Raw genomic sequence first — 24,435 nt, 5'->3', positions numbered from 1 at the left:
GGGATCACGAGCTAGGTAGACAAAGGCCGTTTATCGCGGATAGGTAGCGGGTGCGTTTCCGTAATCAGCGGGTTATAATAATAATTTATTGATACTTTGAAGTAAAAAAATATACCATCATTCACTCCACATAAGTTTTAAAATTTGTGCGTATAGAGACACTAAATTAAAATTATAAAAATGAAAATATCAGGCGAAAGACAAATAATAAAAAATACATTGAGCAGTGTTATTGGAGTGTAAATACTTAGATTCCCAATTGGAAAGTTTGTCAACTATCTCGGCATTTTGTGACCTTAGATAACGCACTGCCCATTGTAATTCCTTTACTAGCTCAACTTACGAAGAGACGACCCGAGGTGGTTCTCACCGATTTGGTTCAAAGTTGGGGGATTGTTAGACCTAGATGTAACATGAAACCCGTTAAAGGGAAAAGTTACGCTGGGCTTCCGTTTTGCCATGGCAACCAAAAATGTTTTTGACAACATAAAATAAGAAAAAGTCTAAGTAAAATAACATGCGAAAATGACAATAAATCAAAAAAAACTATTTAAAAAAAATTAAAAAAATAGTTAACTTATCATTTTTGGATTACTTTGGACAAATAGGGGGGAATAAAAACCATTTTGGGTGAACTTCAGCGAATTTGAATAAATACCTCGAAATTTTAGGTATAATACAAAATGTTTGTAAAACTTATGCCGTGATAACTGCCATATATTTTCGCCGATAAATCTTAAAATCTCTACATTACATTATCTGAACGATGTAAACAGATTTTTAGATTTCAATAGAAAAACGATGGCGGATACAAATATAAATCATGGTGCAATAAGTTAGGTAATTTGTATCCGATTAACCTAAGATTTTCTACGTTACATTATCTGCCCGAATTAATTCGTACTATAGATTTTTATAGAAATCCGACACCATTTTGGAAAATGGCGGATATCAATAAAACTCATCGTGCGATAAGTTCCGTATATATTCGTCAATTAATCAGAAATTTTTTACGTTTCATTATCTGCCCGAGTTAATTAGACCTATGGGTTTTCCAATAATAATCCGACGCCGTTTTGAAAAATGGTGGATATAAATATAACTTATGATGCGATAACTGCCGAAATTATTTGTAAATTTACGTGAAATTTTTTACATTACATTATCTGATCGAATAAATAAGCCCCTTACACTGTGATAGAAATATGACGCCATTTTACAATATGGCAGATATCTTTTAATGCGATAACTGCCGAAATTATTTGTCCAACTACTTGAAATTTTCTACTTTACATTACCTATTAAAGATAATAAATCCTATTAATTTTAATAAAATTCGAGGCCTTTTGGAAAATGGCGGATGTCATATAAGTTCCGTAATTATTCGACGATAAATCTGAATTTTTCTGTTTCATTAAATGATCGAATAAATAAGTCCATTCTATTTTGAAAGAATTCCGAAGCCATTTTGCAAAATGGCTCATGTCTGAGAAGTTCCGTAATTATTCGTCAACTATTCTGAAATTTTCTATTTCTGACCGAGTAACTTAGCCCTGAGAAATACTCCGTTTTTCCAAATAACGCACATCAATGTATCCCTTGGTGCGATAAATTGTATATTATTGTTAAAAAAATTATAGGAAACTTCATATAAAATGGGTAAATTTTAATACATTTCGGCAAAATCCCATAATGTTGGGTAAGTTCTTATATCATTGGATTAATAGAAAATAATTATGGTTAAATTTATCATTTAGGCATAATTTGGGTAAATTGAAATATTATTAAATTAGTTCAATTGTGGCATTGTAGAATTATTGGTAATTCGGAAAATTATTGTTAATTCAGGAAATATTTGGTAATTTGGGAAATAATTTGCTATTCTGGAAATTATTGGTAATCGATAATTTTTCTAATAACAAGCAAGAGAGATATTAGAGAAATAGGCCTGGCCAAGGATAAGCAAGATTATAGAGCGATTTTATAGATAACCAGAATTATAGATAAGGTCTCACATTTTTTATAGATAAGCAAAATTATGGAGCGATTTTTATAGAGCCACCGAATTTATAGATCCAAAATTATGGAGCGATTTTCATAGATACTTAACCTCGCCTTTTTTTGCCTCCGGCGTTTTTACAGAGCCTCGTTCACCACCCGTCCTTTTATGGATACTTACAATGACCGTTCAAGCCGCTCACTTCTACGCCCCAGGGGTCCCCCTCTTTTTTTCCGACAATAGCAAGCCAAGAATGTTGCTCGCTCTTTTTTTCGTAGGAATAAGTCTCTTTCACGACCCGCGTTCAATTGCCTAATATTAGTTGAATAACACATATATTTTTTTTCATTTTTTAATTTTGATAATACACCAGACTAGGTAACTGAGTAAAACACAAGAAGAACAAGTTATACGCTTGAAGAGCAGATGTCAGGTTACGCCTCTCAATTAGATTAGTATAGTCGCTTATAATATTGAACGGACTCGAATAACAACCAAATTTACGCATTACGTCCTGAAATATATCAGAATCTCCTTGACCGAAATGGATCTCTTCAAAATCTTCGCTGTCAGGGTAGCCGGCAACTCGTTGAACGTGAAGTTTGAGAACTTCGAACATCGCTTCAATACAGGGCCTCTCCTTCTCAATTTCAGTCAAATGTTTATGTGGATACATAAATTTAAAGCTAGGATACCCGCTTCGCCAAGTTGGAATTCCTCTTTTTTCCCGAAACTTTTATACGCCAAAAGAGTAACGTTCCCTTTACTAGCTAAAAGTTCAAAAGTACGACCCCCAATTTTGGCGAGCTCGAGACTAAATTTATTTTTTTCAACTTCTCTGGTGTGTGATTCAATGAGATACCAATTTTGATACATCTTATTAAAAGCTACAGGCGGGAGGCATATCGAGGATTGGAAAGTAACGTCGTTGAAAAAGAATATTTCTAGGTCCTCACCTTTTAAACCAATTGATAGACACGAATTTTTTCCTAAACGCCAGCGAAAATTGATTTTCCGTTGAAAGTTAGCATCTTGTTTCCTGTTACCCAAATCGTAAGACATCTTAACGCTTCGAATCCCGAATACGAAATGACGCAAACCCCGGTATTAATATCCCTCGGATGACTCATACACCCCGGGGAAAAAAAATTATCGCGCCCGGGCAAGATTTTTTATTAAGTAAATTCCGAAATATACTGCTGAAATATAGAACCGAAATTTCAAAAATAATCTAACATAAGTACTAAAGGGGTTTCTAACTATATTAGGGGGGGTTCTTTTTTTACCCTTCCATCACCGATTGTATCAAAATAATTATATGTGGAATAAGAACGAATATTGTTTTTTTTAAATTTTACCTGGAAAAAAAGAAATAGGTTTTTAATCAAATTTCCGGAGCACCGATTAAAAAGTAAGACATACTCAAGACATTAATCGGCCCCATCGGCCAGCGCCGAGGCTAGTACGGCCTGGACCGCGTCGAGGACGACGTCGGGTAACTCGGCGGTAGGCTAAAGAAATATTATTTTCATTATTATTAATATTATTATTTTAGATTAGTTAAATTTCTTCTTACGCAACGACGATATTGAAATACCCCCCGCCCAATGGGGAGTTGACAGCCGCTAACGATAAAAATATATTTAAAAAAATAACCGAAATTTTATAGGATAATAACTTACGGGTCGGGTATGACGGGGCGGGCACGCCCGTACCCCGGAATTCGCGGGGGTGGTCTTGGACTAATGAAAATCATATTTTTTAAGAATTGTAGAAAAATTAGACCAAATGCGACTCACGCTTCTCCGATGGGGGCATTAGCTAGGCTACGCGCCAGCAATCTTTGCAAAATTTCAAAGCGTCCTCGACCTCCAGCGGGGCTATGATATTTCCATACTTTTTTAAAGAATTGTAAAAAAAAATTTGACCAATTTCAACTTACACTACTGGCGGAATGGGGACAGAGGGGATGCCATTTTCCGGGGATTGCGATCGGGCTTCTTCGGGACTAATGAAAATCATTTTTTTAAGAAATGTAAAATAAAAAATAGGCCGAATTTTAGCTTACATTGACTCTTGCTGGTCGTCTTGGGATGACATTTTGGAAATGAAGCCAGAGAATTCTAGCACTCGCGGTCAAAAAAGATGACAATGAGCAAGTCGAGAGAAGGGGGGTGCCCGCAGGGGTTGAATCACCCACACCTGCAAGTAGAAATTGCCGCGAGCCAAACACCCGACTTTTTTTCCATAGAAAGGAGTAAAATGGTGAAAATAGACGACAAAAAATAAGCTTACTGGGAATTATTTAAAGACACTTTTTGGAAAAAACATTTTTTTATTGATAAAAATTTACAAGAAAATATACAATAAAGTTTTTTTAAATCCCGGGATGAAAAAAGCACCGGGGAGGCGAAACAGGCGGTGAATTGAGGAGGTCAGAGCTGTAAAAACACTTTTAGTTTAAAAAAAATATACTTTTTCTAAAAAACGAACTTACGAAGGTATAATTGGGGGAGAAGGAACGACGACTTCAGGGTCGATCAGAAAATTAGGGATAGGCGGCGGCGCGATTAAACTGATTTTCGAAAAAAAAAATGTTAAAACCCTTAATTTATATCTGAAAATTAATATCAATTACCCCAAATCAGCCGCGAAGGCTGTTTCCGCGAAATCTCCCGTTACCACCGAGGTGATGTGGGCAATCGCGGCGTTTTGGGCCGCCCAGGCATGATCGACAACCACCTGAAAGTCCAGGGCAGTGGCTTGAAGAGAAGGCGAATCATGATGGTCAATGGAAAATAGGCGAAGAGAGTCACCCATGTTACGGGCTGCGTTAAATGCACCGCGTAACACGGCTGCCAAGGAGATTAAAGATGACACATAACGATGGTCACCCGGAATAACGGCGGGGAGAGCGAGGAGTGCCGGTGGTGAAAGAGCCATCGAGGGTGGTGAGGGAGATGAAGATGATGAAAGCGGGCTTTAGAAAAACAAAATGATTTAGGATATTTTTTTTAAAAAAGGGGTTAAAGATTTCTAAAAAAACCTACTCGGGAGAAATTATCACCACATCAGGTGACGAAGGAAGGAGAAGGTTCTCGTTCCAATGAGAATAACCCGGAACGGGGCTTGCAGGGGAATAACTAGGTAAAAAAAAATATATAAATTACAATAACGAAAATATATAAAATATCAAAAAACTCACGAAATAGAGGTAAGAGCCTCCAGCTCTTCCATAGAGGAGGAATCGGAGGATGATGATGAAGAGGGTTGACGGCTAGATAAAATTTAAAAAGTTAGAATTAAAATAACCAAGTGAAATAAAATTTGAAAAAACTTACCAGCGTTTTCGGGAATTCCCGGAGGCCATATTTTTTCCTGGACTTGTTCTGACTATCGGTAAATTTGCGAGGCTAGATATACCGGTCATTTTAAGAGGCGGGGTCGAAACCCGGATGACCTCTAGGGGGGTTAACCCTCTAAGGAGTTTCATTGGGCCCACACGTAATTTACCGCTAGAGATTGTCACGAAATCTAGACAGTTTTCCTCACCAAATAAAAGCACCCCTAAGTTATTGAATACAACCGGGGAGTTAACGACTTAAGGTTAACTTTCAATAAAAGGAGGAATTTTTATAGCGGACAGGGAAAAAATACAAAAGACAGGAATGTTACTTTTTTTACAATGCGCAAAAAATCCGACGATTATTATTTCTAAAGCGAGATTTTACGAATCAGAAAAGCTGTCGATGAATTTAGGGGGGATAATACGAGCGGTTCAAATTGTGAGTAATGGGGTTGTTTTTCAAAAAACCGTGGGAAATATTATACCTGAATAATATTACGCCTTGGATAGACACGATTCATTTTTCCACCCCCTACATGTCTGGAATACCATCCCCCGATGGGGTGGGGGTCTTAAAAAGCGAGACCATAAATAGACCCGGGACCCGATTAAAAAGTCCCATTCGAAATTTTTTACCCGAAAAATATGGAACTAAATTTTCTTAACGCACTACGTGATTTTAAATCGGATATACGCCCGGTAAGCCTTGATTTCTTATACCGGTTTTTTTTCTATTTGACTTCGATTGGTACGCGTTTTTATTGAACTTATTGACTACCTTAAACTTATACCTCTAGCCCCGCGAAATTGTAATAATTTAAGAGAATTGGAATCGCTAATCGATAATGCCCCATCTGAGATTAAAACCCCGACCTTCTTAGCTGAATGCGAGAAACAACGCGACGTATTAAACGAATTCGGGGAATATGACGACTTCGATTACAATTGGTCTAGCCAATCAAACGATCCAGCGGTCACTCAACCACGCGAATTAACGGTTAACCCCGCCCCCGTTGATGACATTTCGCTAGACGCCGATTTCCCGTTCTCAAATAATTTATGGATGTCCCCGGTTGAAAAGATATCAGATAACGACAGCTCTTCCAGTTCAAGTGACGAGATAAAATTCATAAAATGTTTTAACCCTTCGGAAAAATCACCCGAATTAAATAACCCCGAAAAAGAGATTACGAATTCCGAAATATTTACTGATGACTTTTCACTCCCCCCGGAATATTCCCAGTATGAAAAAACTTTACTAATCAGGTCTAGTCCCACGACGCCCCCTCTAGAAATTACTCAACTTTCCCCGGAAAAAAGCCCAGAATGGGGGCACTCCAGTCTATTCTCGCAATTTTCTCAGCTTGAAAAAGCATTACTAATTAACGGCAAAGCCGAAACCAGCGGACATTCGGTAGACCTCGAAAATATTATCCCTAGCGCGCCCGATAAATCTCCTTCAAGGCGGGACCTTAAGCCCTCAAAGACTTCCCTACTAGCGGATATTATTAGGGAAACAATAGGGGTTGAACTTGAAGGAACGAATATTTTTAAAAACAATGATGAAACGGGAGCCCCGGAAAACAATTTAGACTCGCTTAATGACGACTTATTTTTACCGCCCGAAGAAGAAAATTGGCTAGCGAAATTCCCTTTAAACGTAACGTCAAAACTCCCAGCTGACAGCCCCGCGACACGTGGCTTAGCTTCAGCTGTCGGTTCACCGGAAACCTCGGCGCGCGAGGAGGAGAGGAGAGGAGAGGAGAGGAGAGGAGAGGAGAGTCTCGCTCATAGCGAGGAGAGACTCGCTCCTTCCTCCCGAAACGTCGAAACTCCCAGCTGGCGCTTCCACGAATAGCGAGACACGTGGTTTAGCTATATCGAGCGGTTCTCCGAAATCCTCGGGCGCGCGAGGAGGAGAGGAGAGACTCGCTCATTGCCTCGCCAAATATAGGAGCGCTATCGCCATCTGGCGTCGAGGGCGCTAACTATTTTAATAAGGAGGAAAATAAAATTTTAAATCCGAAAGTAGATACTTTTCTCGGCTTGAATAATATTACGTCAGACTTTCACGAGGGTTCAAGCGTTAATAACCTATTTCCTTCTAGAAAAAGGAGATCTTTTTCACAACTTCTACCCCATAATAACTCGGTTCCTGAAGCGGATTTAGGGCTAGATTCGCCCCGACCCGAGACTTTTCCTCAAACTAACGCGGTATTTCTTAGAGAGACTGTTTCTCGCGGCGATTCGCATACCCATGTCTGAATCCGGAAGTAGAAACTTCTATTATCTCACCCCTCGATTTGAATATTACGCCAGAATTTCACGAGGGGCCAATCGTTAATAACCTAGTTCATTCTAGAAAAAGGAGATCTACATCGCGACTTCTACCACTTAATTTAGCGGTTCCCGGGGAAGTTTCACCGCGTAAGAACCCGGACACTTTTCTAGATCAACCAGGGCCATCGCGTAAAATTTTGAAGTGGGATAGTGAAAGTTCGATTTCATCATTTAACTGGTATTCGAGCGAAGATATTCCTCCTCTTTTATCGCCTCTCCCCGCGGACGATGATGATGTTCCACCGCCTCAACCATTTCCACTCGATGAATTAGAGATCGACCAACCACCCCCGATTCAAGCTGGAGGTAATCAACCGGAAATCGCTCAGCCTCTTCAAGCACCCCAGCCTGAAGACCTTCCTGCTCTTCAAGAAGAGGATCCTCTACAGCTCCCAGTCATCCCGCTCAAGTCATCGAGGCTCCGCCCGTTCAACAAGATGGCCAGGGTCTACAGCTGGAACTACCCGCGAATTTTGAAATTATCCAAGATGGGGTGAAAGAATATCCGCTATTCAATCTCGTTGGAAGATCGCGGATGTAGAGCTCGGGATTACGCAGTTCGTGACCTTTATTTTTGATCAACTTCTCGATGATGACCGAGTTCAAATTTCGTGTACCTCGGAAGTTTTCCCGTCGCGGGTGCTCGAGATTTCTTTCCGTCAGAAATCGCAACTTCAGCCCGGTGATGTTTTCGATTTACTCGAAGGGGAGATCTATCTGGATGAGCGAGATGATTTCTGGAACTCGCCAATTTTATTCACGTTAAACGTGGAAGATTACCTCACGGAGGATCCCTGAGGCGACGCGGACTTAAAAAGCATATTGATTACATACGCGATAAAAGACTCCTTGTGTCTCCCGCGAGCATTAATTATTGCTATCGCTCATTTAAAGAAAACACGAAACCCCAGAAATAAAGAATATTTCCAGGAGTATAAGGCTTTGTACAAGGCCTCTTCGCGAAAACAAAGGGAAAAAGCCGAAGAGTTACGCGTCGAGGCGGGCCTTTCGAAACGCGAATGCGGGGCTTTCACGAGTTTAGTGCATTTCCAATTTATTATCTCTGATTATCAAATAATCGTTTTTGAGGTTTATAACGACAGACCTAGAGTATTATTCCAAGGGGAAGGGGGGAACTCCGAAAATAAACTTTATTTAATTTATAATCAGAAACATTATGACGTAATCGCGAAATTGACGTCGTTCTTCGCCACTAATTATGCGATAAATTGGAACGCCACAAATGCGCAATTTTCTGCAAATCCTGTTTCAGACATCAGAAATGCTCCGGCGAGCTCGTCAAATGCGCCGATTGTTTTCGCTCCTTCCACGGACTGGAATGCTTCCAAAGCCATCGCGAATCGGTTCCCTCCCTCTGTAGTCAGGTTAAAGTGTGCAAAGACTGTTACAAATACGTGGACTATCGCTCTAGGGAAACTATCCATTCTTGTTCGGAAGTTTTCTGCCGTATTTGTAAAAAGCACGCGCCGCATCCTCACCTTTGCTTCGTCCAGCGAATTAAAGACCACCCCGAGCCTGACATGACCAAACGAAGATTAGCACTAGGGGGCGTGCCTTCCTATCTTTTTGTGTTTTATGACATCGAGTCGATTCAGAATAAACAACACGTAAATAAAAAGGGGGCGTTCGAGCATGAGCCGTTTCTTCTAATATCTCAAATTGTATGCCCCGCGTGTATCGACGAGCGAGACAAAAATTTTTTTACGGAGGAAATGTTGTGGGGAAGTTTGTGGATTATATCAGAACTCTAGCGGATATTAAAAAAAAATTACTTATTCGCCCACGCCGCGAAATCTTATGATCTCCAATTCGTTTTCAAAGCCGTTCTATCAATCGACGAGACCTTTGTGCCCTTCGTGATAGTAAACGGGACTAAAATCCTCTTCTTTAACTGTTTTAATTTCAATTTTCTCGATTCCTATTCGTTCATTCCCATGGGACTCGCCGTGTTTAGGAAGACGTTTCGACTAGGGCCTTCCATGGATAAGGGTAGATTCCCTCACCTTTTGTTTAATTTTGTCGAAAATAATTTCGATCCCGCTGACCCCGTAAACACTAATTATTCGACCGAGAAGGGGGATAAATTTCCGCCCCTCGAAGCGTACGGGGCTAACTATCTAGGGGTAAAGGAAAGAGTGGCCCTTCTTAAATGGCACGGGGAGCAAATAGCCGCGGGCGGTAACTTTGACTTTCTAAAAGACGCGATTTCGTATTGCACGGCGGATGTCAATATACTCCGACTGGGGTGCGCGACGTTTAGACGTGAATTCATGGAAATCTGCGACACTGACCCTTTCCGCGCCGCCATCACGCTTCCGGGCGCCTGCAATTACGTCTTTAGGAAACGCTTTCTCATTCCTGACACGATAGGGATACTCCCCCCCGGAGGGATGAGAAATAGGGACCGACAATCAACCGCGGCTTTTGAATGGCTCGCCTGGGAAGAAAAACGCAGGGGTATAAGAATAGTGTCAGCTATGCGGGGGCGGGAGGCTATGGTAGGTAAATTTAAAGTGGACGGTCTTGACGGAAATGACGTTTACATGTTCCAGGGCTGCTATTTTCATGGGTGCGTTCGCTGTCAAGTAGTGGGAAGAGACAGACCTCTATGGTCAGATCCCTCACAAACGTTCGACCTCAGGTACCAACAAACAGTCAGGGTTGTTGCTCAACTCCGGAAACTTAAGAAAAACGTTATAGAGATCTGGGAATGCGATTTTTACGAGCTTCGCCGTCAAGCGAAGGATAAGGCGTTTTTCGAAAAAGTACGCGCCATGATAATTTCACCCTTGAATCCTCGAGACGCGTTTTTCGGAGGGAGAGTTAACGCGACAGTCCTTTACTACAAGGCCAAAGGCGATGAACGCGCGTTTAACGTCGACATGCTTTCACTTTACCCGACTGTCAACCTCCTAGATAGAATATCCGTCGGTCACCCGAAAGTTTTACTAGACCCGGATGATTTACGAGATCTCGATTCGCTGGACGGGTTAATTCAGTGCCGCGTTCTCGCCCCTCCTAAACTTTTTCACCCTATCCTACCCATGCACTGTAATTCGCGACTTCTTTTCGTCTTATGTGGTACCTGTGCACGTCTAAGATTTCAAGGACGGTGTCCTCATTCAGACCCCGAGCGGGCATTCGTGGGGACATTCGTTTCCGACGAACTGAAACTAGCCGTTTCCAGAGGTTACAAAGTGATTGAAATGTACGAAGCCTGGCATTATCAAACAACGCAGTATAACAAGGAGACCCAGGAGGGGGGCTTGTTTTCGGACTACATCAAGACCATGTACAAAATGAAGGCCGAGGCTTCGGGGTTTCCAGCGGGGATCACTACCCCCGACGAAAAAAACAAATACGTCTCGGATTTCGAGGACCACGAAGGCGTTAAACTCGATCCCGCGAAGATCGCGTTTAACCCCGGTAAACGTGCCGTCGCGAAGTTAATGTTAAATAGTTTTTACGGTAAGTGGGGACAACGGAATAACCTCGTAAAAACTGAGATCATTAAGGACCGAGAACAATTCTTTAAACTATTTAACGACCCGAATATCGAAAGGAAAAGTGTCTTGGCGATAAACGATAAGACGTTGCTTGTCAAATGGGAACATCTCAAGGAAATCGATCCGGCTTTGGCTCATGTAAACGTAGTTTTAGCCTGTTATACCACCGCTTTTGCCCGAATGAGGCTCTATACTCACCTAGAGGCTCTAGGGGATAGTATATTATACCACGATACGGACAGTTTAATTTATAGATCACGTGAAGGCAATAAGCTAGTGCAGGAAGGAACCTTTCTTGGGGATATGACGGACCAATTATCAGAATTTGGTCCAAATTGTCATATTACTGAATTTTGCTCAGGCGGCCCGAAAAATTACGCCTTCCGCGTACTCAACCGCGATACTGGTGAAATTAAGGAGGTCGTCAAGGCTAAAGGTCTCAGACAGAACTATTCCACTAGAAATTCCATCTCTATGGACTCGTTGAAAGGGATGCTCGGAATCGACGTAGACGCGCCCACTCTCGAGAAAGAAATCGAAATTCCCCATCATATTTGTCGGTTAAATGATCATACAGTGGTAACTGTAAATCAAGTTAAAAAATATCGACCAGTTGTCAATAAATTACGCGTTATCGATAATTTCGAAACATTACCATTCGGCTATAAAGAATAATATTTAAAAAAAATGACTAGTTCAGAATGAAAAAACATATCCTAATATTCTGGTATAACCCGCTTATAGAATGTCTGTAAAAGGAATTATTGATTAATTACCCTTATACGCGAAGTTTCGGTATTAACTGTTTTTTTTATCCAACATATTCGAAAGATAAGTCGTTATGGCTTTAAAACTATTAACCTATAATGTAACCCATATTAGACGATAAGTCCCACTTAAAATGGCAGCATCAGTATTAAGTAAAGAACACCGCTAAAATAATATTTTATTTTACCCGAACGGTTTGTTTCTTAAATATTGATGTAGTTTAACTTAGAGACCTCATTTAATAAAAGTATGTTACCACTGTATGGTCCTTTCTCCGCTCTTGTGAGCGGGCCGAGCGGTAGCGGGAAGTCCGTTTTGATGGCGCGAATTATAAAAAATAAAGATGAAATGATTTCCCCTCCACCGACTAAAATATTTTGGCATTATAGCGAGCGGCAAACGCTTTATGACACTTTAAAAGACTCTGTAGTGTTCCGAGAAGGAGTCCCCAATCTCGATGATTACCCCGGTGAAGAAGGCGAACACATTCTCCTCATCGCCGATGATTTAATGAACGAGAACAATGGTCAAATCGGGGCTTTCTTCACGAAAGGCGTTCACCACCGTAATATAAGCTTCGTATTTATAACCCAGAACATTTTCCCAAAAACAAAGGATGCGCGCGATTGTTCGTTGAACGCGAATTACATTGTTTTGTTCAAGAACCCTCGTGACCAACTTCAACCCGCTATATTATTCCGTCAACTTAGAGGCGCCAATTACCGGTTCGCTATCGAGGCCTATCTCGACGCGACCAAACGCCCTCACGGCTATATTATTATCGACAACAGGCAGGAGTGCCCCAATGACTTCCGTTTAAGAACGGATATTTTCCCCGACGAAACCGAAATGGTTTATATCCCTAAGAAAAAATGCCGGCCCTGGTTGCCGGGCACAAAGATTTTCTCTCGGCCCTAGGTAGATCAAATTTTAAACAACGACGCGCTATTCTCCATCACGCTAAAAAACCCTTAATTGATGCTTTTGCTGAATGCTGCGATAATACTTTGAAAGGGAATTTAAAGTTAAACCCTTGTCAGAAACGAAAACTAGCTAAAAAAAGAAATTCATTAGACAGATAGCCTCTAAAAAAGTAGCCTGGCGTAAGAAGAAATTAATTTTAGTTCAAAAAGGTCACGGGATTTTAAGTATTCTCATCCCCACCGTTATTTCAGCCCTCAGTGGGATTTTAGGTCGTTCTTAAGGAAATAAAAAAATGTACGCTCAAAAGATAGCCTTAGTCCCCCTCGACTCGTTAGGAAAAAATAATAATAATAGTAATAATAAAAATGTTCTCATCCCCCCTCGAGATACCCCTCAATTTTCGTTTCCCCATCCGTTAGGGTCCTCCGTGGATGAATTAAATAATAGTATGACCGACGTACTCAATTCCAATCTTGACATTAGGGATAAAGTTAAATTATTCGAGCAGATGTTCCACCGATATCAAAACATTAAGGATATAGCGACGAAGCCTAAAAATAGAAAAGAAACCGGGCAGGACACGGCCTTCTTAAATGTCGTACCGATTCAGTTTAGGGTGAGTGCGAAGGACTTAATTAATCGACTGATTAGCTTAGGCGATAAAGTTTCGTGGTCGAGTGAAGGCGAGTTGTTTATAGATCAAACGCGCGTGCCCGGGTCAGACATCGCTACGCTCGTAAGTTACGCCGTTGGGGCTATAAATAGAAAACGAACGCCTCCCCCCACCGGTTGGAACGAGTTCGACGCCTTGTTCACGCCTACGGTATCATTCAAGAAAACCATCCCGCGAGTGAAGAAGAAAAAAAATACATTTTCGGCGAAACCTAGAAAAGCATCCGTCGTTCGGACGCCGCTCGAATTTAAACCCCGGGTCTTATCGAAAGGGGTTATCAATAGAGGCGCGAAAAAAAGGAAAACGGAACAACCAATATGGGAAGAGTTTCTAACCCCGAGGCAGTCTTGAAAAAAAATTATTACGATCCTAAACATCCCGCGAGTTTCGACGGATTGGAAAAACTTTATCAGGCCGTGAAAGACAGAGGTATTCCTCGGGAAACGGTAGAAAAATGGTTAACGAAGCAAGAATCGTACACGATACATAAGACTACCTATCGGAAATTTAAAAGGAGCAAGGTTTTCGTGACGAATATAGGCGATCAGTTTCAAATGGACCTAGCGGACATGAGAGACATTTCCGAACACAATTCCGGCTTTAAGTACCTACTAGTATGTATCGATACATTCTCGCGACGCGCGTGGGCAGTCCCTATAAAAAGGAAGAAAGCCGAAGACGTAATCGCCGCGACCGAGAAAATATTCGAGGATCTCACCCCTCTTAAAGTTCAAACCGACAAAGGGGGAGAGTTCATGGGGAAAAAATATCAGGATTTCCTTAAAAGTAAAAAAGTTAAATTCTTTACTAGCGAAAACGATACAATCAAAGCGTGTATGGTCGAGCGACTAAATCGTACGCTAAAGGCTAAAATGTATAAATATTTCACCGCTAATAACACCTATCGATACTTGGACGTCCTCCCTGATTTAATTCATAGCTACAATACCACAAAACATTCCACGATAAAAATGCCGCCCCTAGACGTGAAACCGGATAATATTCTGAAAGTATTTAAAACAATTTACAAGGAAATTCCCGTGAAAAGCCGGCGTCAACCTAAACTTAAAGTCGGCGAATTTTGCCGTATCAGCAAATACAGAGGGGTCTTTGATAAAGCCTATCCCGGTACTTGGTCAAAAGAAGTCTTTAAAATCACCCGTATCGCGAATTTAGACCCGCCCCTTTACACTATCGAAGATTTAACGGGGGAGGCAATAAAGGGACGTTACTATCAGGAAGAACTGCAATTAGTCGCTAAACCTCGACTATACAAGATCGATAAAATTCTCAAGTCTCGGAAACGCAAAAATCAGGTCGAATACTTTGTCAGTTTCGTAGGATATCCGCCGAACGCGAACTCGTGGGTCAAGAAAAAAGATGTATCTGACATTACCTTCAAACGCTAGCATGCGGGTTTACGTTGACAATACGATGGCCTCATATACCTCCGCGTTACCGAAACCCGTCGAATTGGCGGGATCTTGGGAGTGCGGGCTGGCTGAAATAAATTACACTAGCGCGTTCTTCAACGTTCTCGAGGGACAAAACACTATCGTTTTCATGGTTGTTGACGAAATCCCTCCGGTCGAATGTAACCCGTCTCCAATCGAAGTCAAACAAAATGAACCGGGGACTAGCATCGAAAAAAACCTAGAGCCGCCTCAAGCCGATCAACCTAGTTTGGGAATAACGCTTAAAATTACCACGCCGCTGAAAAAAAATCCGAAAGGGAAAAAAACGGAGCAGATTTTCGATGTCACCAAAAACGGTGAAACTCTTACGGGTGAAGCTCAGATCGCCGAATGCGCGGCTCAGCCTAGAAGACCCAGAGGGACCTCCCACGTTTATAAGGTACCCATAGGATACTATTCTTCTATCGAACATTTAATTAAGGTAATAAACGAAATTATTAAAGATATGAAGACGTCTCTTCAATATAACGAGATCACGCGGTGAGTTCGAATAACCCCCTTCCGCCATAACGTGCTAGTGCAATTTCATTACGGCCTAGCCATGACATTGGGCTTCGACCCCGGAATTCAATCTTTGGAAAGGGGTTACCGCAGCGTTAGGCCGGCCCTTATAGGCTTTCAAATCCCCCCTCAACTTTACGTTTACACTAATATCGTCGAAGATCAAATGGTGGGTGACACTCTCGTTCCTCTCGTTAGGATTGTCCCCGTAGAAGGCTCGTTTGGGGATAACGTCGGGAAAATGTATGACGTGCCTCATTACGTGCGAGTCTCCAAACGCTATTTCGACACGATCCAAGTACATATAATGAACCCTCAGGGGAAACCGGCGCCATTTGCCTTCGGGTCTCTGACGGTTAAACTACATCTACGGAAACAAGATGCCTAAGCCGGATGTCCTCGACGCGCGGGGGTTCTGTCCCTATAAAAATTATTATCTTAATCAAGCGCAAACTGGGGGGTCTAATTTCTATCAAGGAGCGGCTTATCAGAAAGGACACGGTCTCGGAAGTCTGTTCTCGGGGCTCTTCCGCTGGGCCTCCCCTCTTTTAGTCAGAGGGGCGAAGTATATAGGAAAACAAGCGTTGGGGGTCGGCAGTAAAATTCTCAATGACGCCGTTGCGGGGAAAATATAAAATCTTCGGCGAGGAAACGTTTCGGTGAAGCTCTAGAAGGGATAACCGGACAATGCGGTTCGGGGCGGAAAAAGCGTAGGAGAACTAAAACGAGAAGCAAGAAGAAGAAAACAACAAGCAGGAGGAAAACTAGAAAAAGGACCGTTAAACGCAGAATCGGGACAGTAGCTCGTCGGAAGTCCACGAAACACGTTCGTGACATTTTTTCCCTCAACTAAAAGAACCAAAATGTACAAAGTTGAAGCCTTGAAATCGGAATTGGACCTGTTTTCGGTCACCCCCGTGCCAACTAGCGTCGAAAGCGCGACTCCAACTTTCTATCGGCCGATCTCTACGCTTCGAGATGATTCCCAAATTGAATTTTGTATCCCTAAAAGCCCCGAGTATACGGATCTCGCGATGAGTCTCCTTCACGTTAAATATAAAGTACCGCGGGAGAATGGGGCTAATTTAGACCCCGACGTTAAATTATCAACTTGTAATAACCTAATGCATAGTCTCTTCGATCAAATTGAAATCTACTTGAATGACAATTTAATCACGCCCTCGGCAAGTCGATATTCATACCGAGCCTATTTAGAATCGCTCTTGAACTATTCCGGCGAGGCTAAAACTTCTCACCTGACTTCGTGTCTCTACGCCAAAGACGCTGCCGGAAAGTTTGACGATATAATTACCAACTCGGGGAGCAAGATTCGTCAAGCAGCTATTAAGGATTCAAAGGAAATTTCCTTAGTAGGGGCAATATACGCCGACCTTTTCAACATTCCGAAATACCTTCTAAGCGGGGTGGAAATTAAAGTTCGACTTTCAAGGAGTAAAACGGCCTTTGTCCTTATGGGAGACCCCTCGTTAAACGTGGGAAATTTTAAGATCGCTATAACGGACGCTACTTTGGAAATACGGAAATGCAAGATAAGTCCTCAAATCATTCTGGCTCACGAAAACGCTCTCTTAGGCGCCACAGCGAAGTACCCCTTTACCAGAACCGAAGTGAAAAGCCACGTACTGCTCACCGGCGTTTCAAATACGAGTCTCGACAATGTGTGGCTGGGACCACTTCCTCAACGCGTTATTATCGGCCTAGTCTCGCATACGGCTTGCGCGGGCGATTTTCATAAAAATCCTTATAACTTTCAACCATTCGGGTTAAATTTCTTATCTCTCTACGTTGATTCGGACGCGGTTCCGAGCAAACCTCTCCAGCCCAAGTTTTCCCAGAATCAATTTGCCCGTGAATATTACACCTTGTTTACGGGGACTAATATACACTTTAAAGATGATGGGAATAATATATCGCACTCAGAATATCCGAGGGGTTATACTTTATATGCCTTTGATATCACGCCTGATCTTTCCGCGAGTGACAACTCTCATTGGAACCCCGTAAGACGGGGACAGTTACGTATCGAGTTGGGATTCGAAACCCCGCTCACTGAATCGGTTTCGGTCGTTATTTACGGGGAATTCCATAGTTTAATGCAGATAGATAAAGATCGCAACGTTGTGATTGATTATTAAAATGAACACATTAGAAATAAACGAGATCCTCGGGCATTTACCCGGGTATCAAGGTGCCTTTGCTTCCGATAGACTCCCCGAATATATCACTTCCTTCCCCGCCTCCCTGGTCGTTAACCTCGATCCTCACGACGGGCCCGGGACTCATTGGGTAGCTATTTACCTAGACGCTTTCAGGAGGGCCGGGTACTTTGACTCGGCGGGTCGTCCGGTGACCCTCCCCACGATAAAAAAGTTCCTGAGAAAAAATTCCTCGAAAATACTCTACAATAGACGTCGTCTACAGGCCGTGGGAAGCAAAGTTTGCGGACAATACTGCGTGCTCTATCTGGAACATCGCTATAGGGGGCGGAGTTTGACCTCCTTCGCTGATAGGTTCACGAGGAACCAATGGAGTAATGACAATCGCGTGGAGACCCTATTTAAGAAGCGGATTTAACTTACCTTGAGTCAGAGGGGGTATCAGCCAACAGCGACATCATGGAAAGACCGCTGGTAGTTGTCGATTTTGAATTCTTACTCGGCGCGAAATACGAACCGGTCGTTAAAGAAGTTGCCGTCGCGTTCGTCGGGGAGTTTCCCCTAGTTAAAAGTTTATTCGTTAAACCTCCGTACCACGGTAGCGGTCTTTCTCACCACGTAGCCCGGCAAAATCAATGGGTCTTTACCCATATCAACGGTTACCTCTGGAACCACGGCGATACCCCTTACATCGAGCTAGAACATCGGCTCAAGGCCTTAACCGAGGACTCCGAATTCGTTTACTGCAAGGGAGAGGAGAAATGTCACGTCCTCGGGAAACTCATCCCCCAAGAGGTGATCGAACTCGGGGAAATCGGTTGCCCCAAGGCCAAGGACATCAGCATCGGCCAGAACTATCGGTGTCGGTTTCATCGGCGAGGGAGCCCGACGCTTCTCTGCGCGCGGGAGAAGGCCTGCCGCTTTGCCAAGTGGTTGGAGACCCATCACCAGACGGCTCCCTCGCCGCTCTTCGAGGAAGACGAAGGATTCTTTTAAAACTTTTCTTTATAAAAAACAATTAATTATTTTTCGAACTCTTATGTTTTTAAAAAACCATTACGTAATTTTCTCATTTCGCGCGCGTATTTTCATTTCGTATCATTTTTCTTATATTCAGTGTTATCATTTTTTGTAATATCTTCCTTTGCGTTAATAAATGTTTCGTTCGAATTTATGTTTTCTTATTCAACATACACGCCTAAACTCGTAAGGGGGGTGGGGGAAAGAGAAAGTCGAGGTTTTTTTAAACGTCTAGTACCGGATCTTTCCCTGGGTCATTCCCGAAGTCGGAGAAGTAAGAGGTAGACGTTTTTTTCTTAAGATGAATTTTGAGAAAAACAGAATCGCTAGTTTCAAGGGTTTTCCCTGTAAGTTTCTAAACGTGAGGGAGCTAACGAAAGCGGGTTTTTTCTACGTCGGTCACCGGGACAGCGTAATGTGTTTCTCCTGTCAGCGTGTCGTTAAGGACTTGACGGCCGACGACGTCCCGTTACTAATGCACGAAAAAGAGTGTAACTTTTGTCCGTTCATAAGAAATGATTTTTCGGGGGATGTCCCAGCCGTGTCGATGGAGCTTGAAGGGTCAAAGCCGATGCGATACGAGATCGCGCGAATTCGTTCCTTTACTAGAGGATTTAATAATAATTATATTAAGAATAATATTAATAATAAGGAAGGTTTGCCGATTGATCCTTTAAGGGAAGCTAGGCATTTATCCAGTGCTGGTTTTTTTTATAATTTCAAAGATTGCGTAAAATGCCTTTCCTGTTCTGGGGAACTAATGAACTGGGATAAAGAAGATAGTCCGTTCGAGAAACATTGGGAAAATTTTCCTCATTGTAAATTTCTTATTTCAAGGGCAAGAAGTGGAAATGTAAAGCATTTAATAGCCGCTGAGGATATCGTAGAAAAGGACAACCAATTGAATTATTCGACTTACCCCGAATCACGATTAATATACGATTCTTTAAACGAAATAGTCGAAGTCTTAGATGAAGGACAAGGTCTAGACATGCCCGGGGAATAATAGATTTATCCCGAGGAATTCAAGGGGGGCCGCGTGATAATAGACTATTTTTTAGGGGGGTCGTTCACCCCTCAGCGAGAGATGGAAAGAGGGATTTACCCCCGCCTCGGTTCTAAGGATCATTCGATCGGTCGCGGACGAAGGTGATAGACACCATTTTTACTCGGCTGCCGTTAAAAAAGATGCATTTTGAGAAAAATAGAATCGCTAGTTTCAGAGGGTTTCCATGTAAGTTTTTAAACGCGAGGGAGCTAGCGAAAGCTGGTTTTTTCTACACCGGGCACACTGATAACGTCATGTGCTTCTCTTGCGAGAGGGTCGTCAAGGGGTGGATGACTAATGACGTCCCGTTGCTGAAACATATCGAGCAGAATCGCTCATGTAAATTCGTAAATGACGAGAATACGGGGAATGTTCCCGTCCTAACACTGCCGAAAGACGATAAAGAGCAGACGGATGAGACGGAGCTAAATCCTATGCGCCATGAGCTTGAGAGAATTCGCTCGTTTAACAAGGGATTCCCTGTTAATATCGTAGATGGTAGAGCCTTAGCTCGGGCTGGGTTTTATTATTTAAATTATAAAGATTCTGTTAAATGCTTCGCGTGTGAGGGTGAACTTATGGCTTGGGCAAAAGGCGATAGTCCTTTCGGTGAGCATTGGAAATATTTCCCCCATTGTAAATTTCTATTAGGGGAAGAATGTGGAAACGTAGCTCATTTTAGAGCTGACGAGGATATTGTAGAAACTAACCAGCCACCTTATTCTTCGACTGCCGAGAAAGCCATAGTATACTGTTTTTTAAAAGAGGTGGTTGACATTTTAGAGGGTGATAAACGGAAACGACTGGAGAATAAACATTTTTGCACAATTGGATAATAGTTTTTGCAGGCCGTGAGAATCTCTCTCTTTTCCCCAACTTTCTCACGGTTTGAGAAATTCCTTCATTCTGGGGTTTCTCTCTCCCCCCTAGTTAGAGATTTCTCCCCGGGATTTTAGTTCGGTAGGAATCATTCGATCGCTAGTTTACGAAGGTGTCGGACTAAATTTTTAACTTCCTCTAAAAAAATGAATACCCTGGCGAAACGAGTCGCTAGTTTTAAAAAGTTCCCGGTGGAATATATGGACACTCTCGAACTGGCTCAGGCGGGCTTCTTCTTCATAGGACATAAGGATATCACTATCTGCTTCTGGTGCGACGGTCTGGTGCGGGATTGGGAGCTGGGATCTAACCCCTTACATTGCCACACCACCTTGTTTCCCGAGTGCGAGTACGCCAAGCTCGAGTTCGCGAAGCTTCAGGAGACCTACGATGCCCAACTAGGCCCTATGAGGTATGCGGACGAGCGGTTGAAGACTTTCACCAGTTTCCCGCTAGAGAAGCCGTTCCACATGGAACTCACCAACGCGGGTTTTTTCTACACCAACTTTACGGACCACGTGAAGTGTTTTTTCTGCGGTGGTGAGATCGGAGATTGGGGTGCGGAAGACGATGCCTTTCTGGAACACGGGAGACTATTTCCCGATTGCAAATTTGTAAAAAACTATTATTGCGGGAACGTCTTTTTAAAATCATTCATGCTCAACATCGCGTAAAATTTGACCTCGTTCCCGTAACTTTCTTTTTCCTCGATGTAGAAGATCGAACTAACTATTCCTTATTAAATAATTTCCATTTTAAAAGAAGAATCTCCCTAATTAATAATATTTTACAGCCTATTTTATTAAAACATGTACAGAAAAGTGTAATAAAAAATGATTTAGTATAATATTCGTCTCGTTATTTTTTTCCAATACATTTTAGGTAAAAAAAGATAGGTAAGTGGAGGTATCCATATAGATCTATAATTCTGCTTATCTATAAAATCGCTCTATAATCTTGCTTATCCTTGGCCAGGCCTATTTCTCTGATATTGTTATGCGCTATTTTGCATACAGCAGATTTCAAATTAATGTAAAATAATTTCGGCAGTTATCGCATTATGATATCTGTCATTTTGTAAAATGGCGTCATATTTCTATCACAGTGTAAGGGGCTTATTTATTCGATCAGATAATGTAATGTAGAAAATTTCACGTAAATCGACAAATAATTTCGGCAGTTATCGCATCATAACTTATATTTATATCCACCATTTTTCAAAACGGCGTCGGATTATTATTGGAAAACCCATAGGTCTAATTAACTCGGGCAGATAATAAAACGTAGAAAATTTCTGATTAATCGACGAATATATACGGAACTTATTGCACGATGAGTTTTATTGATATCCGCCATTTTCCAAAATGGTGTCGGATTTCTATAAAAATCTATGGTACGAATTAATTCGGGCAGATAATGTAACGTAGAAAATCTTAGGTTAATCGGATACAAATTACCTAACTTATTGCACCATGATTTATATTTGTATCCGCCATTTTATAAAATGGCGTCGTTTTTCTATCGAAATCTAAAAATCTGTTTACATCGTTCAGATAATGTAATGTAGAGATTTTAAGATTTATCGGCGAAAATATATGGCAGTTATCACGGCATAAGTTTTACAAACATTTTGTATTATACCTAAAATTTCGAGGTATTTATTCAAATTCGCTGAAGTTCACCCAAAATGGTTTTTATTCCCCCCCTATTTGTCCAAAGTAATCCAAAAATGATAAGTTAACTATTTTTTTAATTTTTTTTAAATAGTTTTTTTTTGATTTATTGTCATTTTCGCATGTTATTTTACTTAGACTTTTTCTTATTTTATGTTGTCAAAAACATTTTTGGTTTCATGTTACATCTAGGTCTAACAATCCCCAACTTTGAACCAAATCGGTGAGAACCACCTCGGATCGTCTCCTCGTTAGTATTTCATAGAGGGCCGACAAGAGTTAACTTTCAATTCACATTCATGGTCGTCGGAGCTGTCAGAGAAATCCGAGGACACCAACCATTGCACTGATTTGTCGTTTCGCACCTCGTTTACGATACCGTTCGCCAAATATACGCTTGGTGAGTGAACGATAGAAGAATCTGATCTCTCACGCTCACAGATCTAACAGGCAAAGCGACTCACTCCGTTTTCGTAAATAAAGGGTAAGTCGACATCACTAAAATTGCAACACCTGGCAGGGCGGGCAGGTGGTGTTCGGCTCGTGTAGGTAGTTGGCCGGTAGGGGGATGTTTATTACTAACACCCACAAGCGTATATGAACTTACTTTCGATTTCTAGCACCCACTACTCGCTACTCTCATATCCATAGCGATAGAACAGAAATTGAGGGAAGAATAACGCTTTAAGGCACCCCTGTTTCTGACCGGGAAAATTCATACCCCCGCGCATGCATGAAAGCGGAGATGGGCAGATATTGCAACGCCATCTATCCTTCTTTTGTTTACATTAAATGATAGTTGATTTTCAAAAAGGCATAATGTATTTCATTTCACCGCTCATCGATGGCGCCACGTAATCTGCCCATCTCATGGCTTCCTACATGGGCGAAAAGAATGTCGGCACTCGCGGTCAACTTCGCCAGATACAATAATGCCTCTTTCTTTTCTATCTCTATGCTCATATCCTCTAAATCGAGAAGTGAAGAGGGGCTTCCGTTTAAATTAGCGACAATCTGCGGTTATATTACTATAATAATCTATTAACAAGCGATAATTATGCAACATTGCGCTTTAAGGCTGCGTCCGTTATCTTCCAGGCAGGCCGTTATAGAATAGAACTAAAGCAACCCCCCACACCGCGTGACCGCGGGGGACCCTATTTACGGTGTCTATTTTAAAAATCGAAGTTGGACGTGCTAGCTTCTAAACAAACATTTGTAGTAACGCAGTACTCGCGACGCTAAAGGAAATAGAAAATAAACATATGTTTATTATTGGTCTGGTCGACCAATTCACTAAATCTTAAAATCGAAACTGTACATTTTTGGATATTTATTTTACGAGACGGTTCTTGTGGTTTAAAAGTTTTAGGAATAGCTTTAAATCGGCTAAACAACTATTTTCAGTCGGATCAGTCCATTAACCGAAAGTTCCGAAACCGTTCTTATACACAATAAAATTATAATAGTATGAAATATTATAACACAAATTTCTGAAGTTTTTAAATTTGTTAAACTAACTAACCGTTAAATTGTAAAACACGGTCCTCATTTACTCCCTCAGTAAATAGAATTTGAGATACAAACGATAGCATGACGCGAGACGTAGCATTGTTTTTAAACAGACATTACTTGTAAAAATATAACAATAAATCTAGCAGGTTGACGAAACAGTTCCTTAGAAACTTTGAAGATATGCGTAGTGCGATACTCGAGAAGTCGGTTTCTAAAGAAAATTTGACATCTAGAGTACTAGACGGAAGTGTTCAAGACTTCAAATGTAGAAAGATAAGAAACCATTTTCAATTTGAGCATTATTTTTCCAAATGCTGGAATAGAATATCAAAATTTTCATTTCGCCAAGTGGGCATTGCTTTGCCAAACTCTTTGAATTTTAGGGGGGGGGGGAGCTCTCCCATCGCCGAATTCAAAGTTGGTAAAATACCCACTTGAAATTTACCATGTGAGTAGTGCTACCCACTATACCCACACCTTCCGCCGGCCCTGTCACCTGGTGTGATAGTGCTTCTGACATAGCTTACAAGGGATATTCGTCTGCTTACCATATACTTCAAGATTACAAGT

General features: G+C 41.7%; 3 protein-coding genes across 3 annotated transcripts; all 3 read left to right on the top strand.

The window, feature by feature from the left end:
* Nucleotides 1-16,416: 16,416 nt before the first annotated feature.
* LOC149931585 (uncharacterized protein F54H12.2-like) lies at nt 16,417-17,709 on the top strand. Its single transcript, XM_090158002.1, has one exon. It carries the CDS (start codon nt 16,417-16,419, stop codon nt 17,707-17,709), a length of 1,293 nt encoding a protein of 430 aa, XP_090014128.1.
* A 1,456-nt stretch (nt 17,710-19,165) lies between these two features.
* On the top strand, nt 19,166-19,756 carry LOC149931584 (E3 ubiquitin-protein ligase XIAP-like). The gene has a single exon (XM_090158001.1). It carries the CDS (start codon nt 19,166-19,168, stop codon nt 19,754-19,756), a length of 591 nt encoding a protein of 196 aa, XP_090014127.1.
* Nucleotides 19,757-20,823: 1,067 nt separating this feature from the next.
* On the top strand, nt 20,824-21,351 carry LOC149931583 (putative inhibitor of apoptosis). The gene has a single exon (XM_090158000.1). The coding sequence runs from the start codon at nt 20,824-20,826 to the stop codon at nt 21,349-21,351; it is 528 nt and encodes a 175-aa protein (XP_090014126.1).
* The last annotated feature ends 3,084 nt before the right edge of the window (nt 21,352-24,435 follow it).

Source organism: Leiobunum rupestre, chromosome 9 (genome assembly GCF_980474605.1).
Source record: "Leiobunum rupestre chromosome 9, qqLeiRupe1.1.hap1, whole genome shotgun sequence".
NCBI lineage: Eukaryota > Metazoa > Arthropoda > Arachnida > Opiliones > Sclerosomatidae > Leiobunum > Leiobunum rupestre.
Note: the sequence above shows the minus strand (reverse complement) of the source record. Positions and strands in the feature narration are given on the sequence as shown.